This window comes from Mesoplodon bidens (genome assembly GCF_964165515.1).
Source record: "Mesoplodon bidens genome assembly, chromosome: 18".
In the NCBI taxonomy this organism is placed as follows: domain Eukaryota; kingdom Metazoa; phylum Chordata; class Mammalia; order Artiodactyla; family Ziphiidae; genus Mesoplodon; species Mesoplodon bidens.
The window spans coordinates 54,444,556-54,453,750 of record NC_138175.1 but is presented as its reverse complement, the minus strand read 5'-3'; the positions used below and the strand labels follow the sequence as shown (position 1 = coordinate 54,453,750).

Below are 9,195 nucleotides of genomic sequence, written 5' to 3'. Positions count from 1 at the left end.
AGGTTTCTATTCATATTTTATTTTCCTGTTTTTTTTTTTTTTTTTAGTTTTTATTAAATAAAAGGAGCAGAGGGAGGGGGGCCTGTGTCTCTCGGGCTCTGGGGGAGCCACAGGCCCTCCCCTGCATCCCAAGGTGCGCTGCGTGGTAGGCTTGAGGTGTAAGCTGGGCAGGGAGGGCAGCTGGGAGTGCTGGGAGAGGTCGTGATCTGTGACCCATCTACCCCTCCCAGGAAGACTCAGTGGGCGGGGAGAGAGGCTCCAGGACCCCGACTGGGGCTCATCCTGAGGGTTGAGGGCTGGCGGGGCCAGGGCCTGAGCTCCAAGCCACAGGGCGGGACCCCAGGCCCAGCCTGGCCCGTCCACACCCCAGTGTTCATTCACTGGAGGGTGCAGGGTGGTGGGGCAGGGTGGCCGGGCCCCTCATTCGTGGACGTCCCAGATCTCGGATAGCAAAGGCGGCAGCTTCTTGTCCTGGAGCCGCAGGGCGAAGACCTGCTCCGAGTGCACGGAGCTGAGCGTGCGCAGGCTCACGAGCTTCATCAGCATGCGGGGGAAACGCAGCTGGTCCTGCGGGGGGGACGGGAGGGAGTGGGCGCGGGTCAGCCCCTCAGACCACCAGGAGGGCCCCTCCGTGGGTCGAGCCAGGACAGACAGTGTGGCGCCCCATGCGTGGACTAGGCCCGGCTCCTTGTGGAGGGGACAGGGGCTCGAGGACACACTCTTGCTGAGAGGACACTGACCAGAGCTCAGAGTGCCATCAGGGGTGCCGGGGGCGGCGACAGAGCTGGGCTGGGACTAGGCAGCCGGCCCCTGGCCCCAGGCTGACCCCACACGGGTCTGGACTTCCTGTCCCTCCCCAGGCCGAAGGGGCTGGGCTCTGGCACCTGTGGCCTCTTGATGCGGGTGTAGGACAGCAGCGCGTCCACGTAGGGCTGCTGCAGCGCCTCGACTCGGCTCGGCTCCTGCACGTTGGGCCTGTCGGCCGAGAAGATGTTGATGGCGATGAGGAGGGCGTACTCAGCATCGTCCAGGCCCAGGCGCCTCATGGCCCGCGAGAACTCGAAGATGGGGTTGATGAATTCCACCTGCAGGCCTGCAGAGGTGGGAGGCCCGGCCCGATGAACCCCCCCGACCCTGAAACCAGCCCCTGGGCCTGGCCCCTGGCGCTGCCCACCTTCAGCAGGGTGAGCGAAACAGCAGTAGGTAGAGAGTGCTGGTCACCCTGTAATCCCACTGCCTGTCAGGGTGCCTGGCACGTAGTAGGTGTGCCATACCTCTCACCCGAATGAAGGAACGAGTAATGAGCGTGAACACTTAACTCAGAATTTTCTACCACCCCATCACCCGCTTCACTTCCTTCCTGCCTTCCCGGTTCCTCTCCTTGGGAAAACGAAAGAAGTTTAAGCCTAGGTCACATTATGTCACCCCCTGCGGTGGCTTCCCCTGCTCTCCGAGTGAAGCCCAAAGTCATTGCCAGGCGAGACTCATTCATTCATCAAACTTGATTGAGCACCTACTGCATGCCAGGCCCCAGGGTAGAGATGTTTATAAGACAAAGCCCCCTGCTCCCGGTGGAACTTACCGTTGGGGCTCGAGGGGACAGATAGTAGACGAATATGTAAGGAAACTATCCACCCTGTGAGATGATTCTGAGTTCTATGGATCAAGGTAACACAGGGAAGGGTAATCGGGGCCCACGAGAATCGTGTCAACATCTTAGACAAGATGGTCACCATAGGGTGACATTGAACGAAGGCCTCCCTCAATGCAGGCTGTCTGACCCCAAGGAGGGGAGGGAGCAAGTTACCAGGATGTGTGAGTGTTCCAGGTAGGGCACCACCCATCTGTTTTGCCTGGAACTAGACTTCCTGGGCCCTGAGACTTGTAGTATTAAAGTTGGGAAGGTCCCAAGCCAACTGGGATGAGTTGGTCCCCCTAGTTCTGGACAGAGGGACCAGCAGATACAGAAGCCCTGAGGCGGGAGCACAGTTAGTGGTTCCAGTGAGAGGGAGGACAGTGTGGCTGGAGGAGAGTGAGTGAGAGGAGAGGGCAGGAGATGAGGACTGAGAGGGAGGGGGCCACACCCTGCAGGGCCTGGGGGCCAGGTGATGACCTTGGCTTTTCTCCCAGTGAGATGGGAGCCATGAACAATTCTGAGCACAGGAGGGACATGAGCCAACTTGGTTGTTAACTGAATTCTTCTGACGACTGTGTGAACAAACACACTGGGTTGGGGTGGAGGTAGAAGCCCAGTGAGGGGCCCCTGCAATATTCCAAGGAGAACCAACTGAGGCGCAGACTACGGTAATGGCAGAGGATGCGGGGGATGTGATGTGAACCAACCTCCTCTCCAGCCCCATCTCCCTGAGCTCCAAGCCTCCTTCTGGTTCCTTAAAACAGCCCGGCTCTTCCCCACCTCAGGACCTTTGCACATGCTGACCTCCTTGCCAGAAACACTCCCCCACAACCCAGTGCTCCCCTGCCAAGCTTATACTCAAAGGGTTACTGGGACTGTCCTGGGTGTTGGAAGGGCCAGGTGTTAAAGATGAGGTTAGGAGCAGATGTCCAGAAGTACAGAGAGGTGCCCCAGGGAGAGATAACGGGAGAGAACAAGACACACTGAGAAAGCCCAGAGGCCAAGGGAGCAAGGCCTTTGCACGTGCATTCCCTGGTGGCTAATGCTACTCCTCACCTCCCTTTTCCTAGGTGATCTTTCTCACTCCTCTAGCCTCAGTTCAACTACGCTTCCTCCAGAAGGCCATCGCCTAGGTTACATCCCCAAGGAAGTGCTCTTGGAGGACAGGGACCAGGGCTGCCCTGTACGGCTGGGGAGGTTGCGCATTTCCTGATGGATTGAGATCCAGCCTCCCTCATGTGAGACCAGGCTCGAGGAGGACAGAGTGTCTTTTCTTAATTCTTACCAAGATGCCCTATGTGACAGCAGAGACCCCTGTTTCATCCTGCACTATGTCCCACTGTGCAGAGTCGGTGCTCAGTAAACGTGCTCCTGTCTCACTGCGAGGTGGGCTCAACCCTCACCCCACTTGGGAGATAAAGAAACAGAGGCTCAGACAGGGATGAGAGGGCCCCGCATCTCGCAGCCAGCACGGACCCAGCAGAGGCGCCACTTGTGCCCCCACCGCCCAGCCTGCACTTGGCCTTACCTGCGCGGTGGAAGTCATCCTTGCTGTAGGTGAAGTCTTTCAGGAACGTGATGCACTCGGTCTCGTGGTTGTAGCGTCTGGCCGTCTCCAGCAGCATGATCTGAGAGCGGTGGGGAGAGGGGTGGGCAGGGGTTTGACAGTGACCCTTTAGCCACTGTCCTTCCTCTCCTGGCCTGAATGGGGGCCCTGATCTTGCCGGGATCATCCCTCACCTTCCCCCACCCCCGCCCCGCCGTTCTCACGGCCACATGGACTGCGGTCAGCGTGTTGGACACTCCGAGCTCTCCCCCTCCTCCAGGTTGGGCACCCCAGCCTCCTCCACTCAGGACCCTCTCCCCAGGTGGTTAGGAGGCACGGGGCAGAGCTCTTTGTTTACTACCACGCACCCAGCACTTGGAATAGGGCACGGCATACACTAGGCACTCAATGTTCATTCATTACCATTGCTTGGTTCAAATGTCAACTCCCTAAATAAGCCTTTTCAGCACATTCCCTAAAGTGTGTCCCTCCAGCCCAATCCTCAATTATTCTCAGCCTCAGGCCTGTTTCCTTTCTCTCCTTGCCTCGTGGGAGGCTCTGATGACTTGTTTAGTATTCTGATCTCCTGTAGAATACCATCCCCACCAAGGCAAGGACCAGAGTCTGGCTTGCCACTATGCTCCCAGCATCTGTCCTGGGGCTTATCTCTGGGGTTCCTTGAGGGCAGGATGGAAGGGCCTCCCTGAGGCTGGGCGGGCCGGCCATTACCTCAATGGTAGATGCCTTCAGGAGGGCGATCTGGTCCTCACGACCCAGCTGCAGGAAGCCAGGCACCTGCTTGGCAAAGTCCACGATCTCCTGGACTGAAATGATGGCCAGCTCCGTGAAGTGGGCAAAACGCTGCTGGCGAGCATCACGGGACTGCGGGTCTGCGCCCAAGGGCCAGGGCTGGGGACGTGGGGGCCAGGTTACTCTCAAGACTTCTTCCATAAGCCCAAGGCTATGGGGGCCCCTTGAGGCAAAGTCTACACCCTAGGAGGCCCCCGTCTCAAAACCCCTGCCCTCTGGAGCCTCATTCTCTCCCCGTGCCCTAGACTGTGGCCCTCTGAGCTTGACCCTCCTGGGGCCATCGCCCCTCAAGGCTGTGGAAGGGGCCGTACCGTGACTTTAGGCTGGTCAGAGAAGGAGCGTTTATTGCACTGCAGCTGGGCCGCCACCAATTGCTGGATCATTAGTTCCTGAGCGGCTGTTAACTGGACACCCTCGCCTTCCCCGGAGCCCTGGCCACCCCCGTCAGACCCTCCAGGGGAGGCCCCAGGCCCAGAGGCTGAGCTGCTGCTGACTCCCAGCCCTGTGGGTGACGACTGCTGCTGCTGCTTCCGAATCTTCTTCTTCCGGATCTGTTCTTTGGAGAGGACGCCTGTTGGGGAGACACAGGCCTCAGTAGAGGTCCCAGGCCTGGGCAGGGGCCAGGCTGGCACTGCTCCCTCCCTGGCACTCACACTGCTCCCGCATCCCAGCCTCCTTGCATTTTCGCAGCCGGCATTGCTGGCACTTGCGCCGCATGAAGGCATCCATCTGGCAGGTTCCACCACCCCGGCAGGCGTAGCGCCCGGCCCCGCCTCGGATCACACTTCGCCTGAAGAAGCCCTTGCAGCCTTCGCAGCTGAGCACGTTGTAGTGGAAGCCAGAGGCTGTGTCCCCGCACACCTGGCACAGCTCATCGCCCAGCATCTTTGGAGCCGGGCCCTTCTTTCGCTTGCGCTCCGGCTCCTCTGCTGTGTCTAGGATGACTGGCGTTGGTGGACAGAAGCCACGCGAGACAGAGCCACAGAGATAAACGGCAGCCAGAGCGACAGGTCCATGAGAGATCGGAGGCAAAGAGTCAGAGTGTGGAGAGTGATCCAGGGAGATGGCAATTCACAGGGAAAGATGTGTATGTCAGTGAATCCCAAAGAATGGGTCAAAATAAGAGATGTCAAGGACTAACAGAAGAAAAAAATCAACAAGAAACTGGGGTTGCCCATCCCCATTTCTGATCTTTCTCCCTTTCTAGATCCCTCCCTAAGCCTCCATACCAACTCCCAGCCCATGTCCCTGGACCCCGTCTCACCCACGACGGAAGCTGAGTTGGCCCCATCAGTGCCTGGGACATCAGGATCCGCCCCTGGGCACGGCTCAGGGCCATCCTCCTTTCCATCAGGTGAAGAAGAGGGGGTGCTAGGGCCATTTCCTGGGAGAGGGAGGCACAGTGAGTTTCTCCTGACAATAATCTGCTGGCGGGGGGATGGCTGGGTTGGGAAAGGGGTCACTCACCAGGCAAGGGGGTGTCCAGGGAACTCGTGGCGGGGGTGGACATGGTGGGGTCACGGAGCAGCCTGCAGAATACAGGGGGACTGAGAGCCTTGTGGGGCCAGGGAGGGTCAGGTTAGGCCAGCCACAGGTTTTCATGGGGCTACCTCTCTTTCCTCCATCTCTCAGACTCTTCCCCGACTGCATACACACCCCACCCCCAGTCCCTGCCAGTCTACATACCCTCCCATCCAGTTCCAATAGGGCCTGCCCCCTTCTGCTCCAGGACAGCCTTCAGGTGAGTCTCAAGCCCCTCCCTCCTCTAGACTCTGCCCCTCCTTTAGGCTGCCTCCACTCCAGATCCCGCCCACCGGCTTTTTCCAGATACTGTCCCTTCTGCTTCAAGTGCTCGGCCCTCACTTCCTCACCCCACTTCTGCCGAGGAAGCACCCCTACCTCATTCTGACCCCATCTCCTCCTATTATGCTCCGCCCACATATCGTTTCCTTCTAGGTCCTTCCCCATCCCTTCCAGGTCCCGCCCCACCTCCTCCCATCATACTCCGCCCCCACACCTCTCTCCAGGTCCCGCCCCTCTCCGAACACCAGTGGGGGGCGGGGCTCATGGCTGCGCGCGAGGGTCTCGTGGGCGGCCTCTCGTGGGGTCCCCTACTCCCGTTGCCCTGGAAACAGCCGGGGGCTGCGCGAGCTACGGAGGGGAGACGGTGGAAGGAGAGAAGGGGGCTGAGCCAAGGAGCGCGGGGAACATCGGGAAGCCCCAGGCCCAGGGGTCCTCCCGCGTCTCCCCACACTCGAGTGCACCTGCTTGCGTACCCTTGGTCTGCTTCTCTTCCTCCTCCTCTGTGTACACTGGCACGCCGCCGCGACCCGGGTCCCCTCAAAACTAACTTCGCCACTTCTTCCGGCAACCCCACCGTGCGTCACTTCCGGGAGTGGGCGGGGAGTCAGGGTGACGGAATTCCGGTCGCTCTAAGGCTAGCCTAATCAGCTGCCCCGCACGGAAGTCGTATGCCAACCGGAAGCTTACCTTTCCGGATAGTTCCACGGTGGGCTGGCAGAAGAGTTCCGGACCCATTCAATCAAGCGTTGGGCAAGAGGGCGGCATGGCAAGACCCAAACCTTCCCGCCCCGCCCTGCGTGGCTTTAAACTCTGCCCTGTGCTTCTCTGGGCTTGCGGGCCAAAGATTTACTCTGCATCATCTCCACGACTACAGATCCTTTTCGCACACGGCTGATTAAAAGCACGTTTGTCCCTCCTGGGTTGTTGTAAGTTTTCCGATTTTGGAAGTGCACTGCTTATTGGTTTTAAATAAGTTAAATTACAAACCTAGACCTAGAAAAAACCTGGAAAAAATATATTTTAAAAATAATTTGGTGGGCTTCCCTGGTGGCGCAGTGGTTGAGAGTCCGCCTGCCAATTCAGGGGACACGGGTTCGTGCCCCGGTCCGGGAAGATCCCACATGCCGCGGAGCCGCTGGGCCCATGAGCCATGGCCGCTGGGCCTGCGCGTCCGGAGCCTGTGCTCCGCAACGGGAGAGGCCACAACAGTGAGAGGGCCGCGTACGCCAAAAATAATAATAATAATAATAATTTGGTGATAGGAATAATTCTTTTTTTTTTTTTTTTTTGGAATAATTCTTTTAAAAAGTAACCTTCCGGGCTTCCCTGGTGGCGCAGTGGTTGAGAGTCCGCCTGCCGATGCAGGGGACACGGGTTCGTGCCCCGGTCTGGGAGGATCCCACATGCCGCGGAGCGGCTGGGCCCGTGAGCCATGGCTGGTGAGCCTGCGCGTCCGGAGCCTGTGCTTCGCAACGGGAGAGGCCGCGACAATGAGAGGCCCACATACCGCAAAAAAAAAAAAAAAAAAAAAAAAAAAAAAAAAGTAACCTTCCTCTACGAAAAAGATAAAAATAATAGTTTTTAAAGAAAACTCGGGAATTCCCTGGAGGTCCAGTGGTTAGGACTGGGCGCTTTCACTGCCGTGGCCCACGTTCAATCCCTGGTAGGGGAACTAAGATCCCGCAAGCCCCACAGCAGGGCAAAAACAAACAAAAAAACTCAGAATACTTGAACAGGTAGAAGATGGAAATTGTTCCAAAGTCTTTCCACCGTGATAATCAGATCTATGTTGAGCGTATATGTATTTTTTTTAATGGGGATATATGCACCATACTCTTTTGTAGATTGTTTTGTCCATTCCAGCGTGGCCTTCAAGCTGTGTAAATTTCCATCCGAGGATGTTTACCAATAAAACGAGTGGCTAACATGGGCGTGGGGGATGACTGAATGGGTGTCTCTGCCACTTCCTCAATGTGTAATGTTGAGCCAAGCTATTTACTATCCCTGCACCTCAGTTTCCTCATCTGTAAATTGGGACCAACAAGAGTTTGTTGTTGCACTGTCATTGTGATTAAATGAGGTAAAAACCATGAACCTGGCCAGGCTCAAATAAGGAGCCCAGTATGTGTGAGCTATGTTTATTCTGGTGAAAATTATTTTTAACTTTTCACCGTTAGAAAAGTGCAAACAGCTGAAATAGACTGAAGATGGACAACAGTTTGGGGGCAAGTCACGTCACTCTCAGTCTCAGTTTGTAACCAAGCAGGACCCTAACGGGCCTTCCCATGACAGACCCCTCCACTATATCCTCTGCTGTAGATTCTCTCTGAAGTGAAACAGGAGAGAAGGGGGCAGGGCATAATTTTAAAAGAATGGCATAGCCCGAGGACACGACATAAACCTGATTAGAACCAAATAGGTCCAAGATGGCGGACAAGTCGACTTCCATTAGACCTTGAGCCTCAGTATACACTCATTGTAACACATCAGCAAGCTAAATGACACACCCACAGGCGCCACGACAGTTCTAAGTCCAACCATAAAGGTCAGAAAGTGGGCAATGGCTTAATCACTGGAAATCCCCACCCCTTCCCCAAAATAGCTGGAATACTTCTCCCACTCATTAGCCTATGAAATTACCCACCCCTATAAAAACTGACAACCCCATATCCTCGTGCCGCTCTCGCCTTCTGAGATGGCCCACACTCTGTCTATGGAGTGTGTTTCTCTCTAAATAAATTCACTTCTTACTATCACTTTGTCTCTCACTGAATTCTTTCTGCAATGAGACATCAAGAACCTGAGCTTCATTAAGTCCTGAGACCAGGTGTGTGATCTCCGTTAAAAGACCTTGGGTTCAAGTCCCAGTCTAGGTTTTGGCTGGATTTGAGTCCTGGCCTGTGGGTTCAAGTCCCAATTTGAGTTACACAGTTTCAGAAGTATAATAGTATCTCATGATACTATACACAGAGAATAGTATCTCATGCATATTTCCTGAGTTTTTCAGATGCTAAGAACCACCACCAAATGTAAGAAATTAACTACTTGATGATCATAGCCCCCAGATCTACTGGCACCTAAGGACTGATAGTGTTAACTGCCCCGTTACCTCAACATCAACCAAGCAGAGAACTATGCACGAGCTGATCACATACCCTGGGTTGCCCCTCCCTCAACTTGCCTTTAAAAATGGGGGTGGGGGGCGGTAGGACTTCCCTGGGGGTGCAATGGTTAAGAATCTGCCTGCCAATGCAGGGGACACGAGTTCGAGCCCTGGTCCGAGAAGATCCTACATGCCGCGGAGCAACTAAGCCTGTGCGCCACAACTACTGAGCCTGTGCTCTAGAGCCTGCGAGCCACAACTACTGAAGCCCATATTCCACGACTACTGAAGCCCGTG

At 56.1% G+C, this 9,195-nt stretch overlaps 1 protein-coding gene across 2 annotated transcripts; it reads right to left on the bottom strand.

Moving 5' to 3' along the window:
• On the bottom strand, positions 1–6,138 carry NR1H2 (nuclear receptor subfamily 1 group H member 2). 2 transcript variants are annotated; one of them, XM_081215961.1, is made up of 9 exons: positions 6,010–6,138; positions 5,460–5,521; positions 5,257–5,376; positions 4,646–4,936; positions 4,304–4,563; positions 3,912–4,091; positions 3,165–3,264; positions 885–1,093; positions 1–567 (listed from the first exon to the last, which is right to left on the bottom strand). In XM_081215961.1, the coding sequence occupies exons 2-9, from the start codon at positions 5,500–5,502 to the stop codon at positions 421–423; spliced, it is 1,350 nt and encodes a 449-aa protein (XP_081072087.1). In that variant the 5' UTR covers positions 5,503–5,521; positions 6,010–6,138; the 3' UTR covers positions 1–420. The 2 variants fall into 2 exon arrangements, with proteins under 2 accessions (XP_081072087.1, XP_081072088.1); XM_081215962.1 differs by lacking the exon at positions 4,646–4,936.
• Positions 6,139–9,195: the final 3,057 nt, after the last annotated feature.

Excerpts from the sequence above, each read along its gene's own strand:
- NR1H2 (XM_081215961.1), bottom strand. The coding sequence starts at position 5,502 with ATGTCCACCCCCGCCACGAGTTCCCTGGACACCCCCTTGCCTG. Across the intron at positions 4,564-4,645 it reads GGCTGGGATGCGGGAGCAGT|GCGTCCTCTCCAAAGAACAG; the intron begins GTGAGTGCCAGG and ends TCTCCCCAACAG. Across the intron at positions 3,265-3,911 it reads TGAAGGCATCTACCATTGAG|ATCATGCTGCTGGAGACGGC; the intron begins GTAATGGCCGGC and ends CACCGCTCTCAG.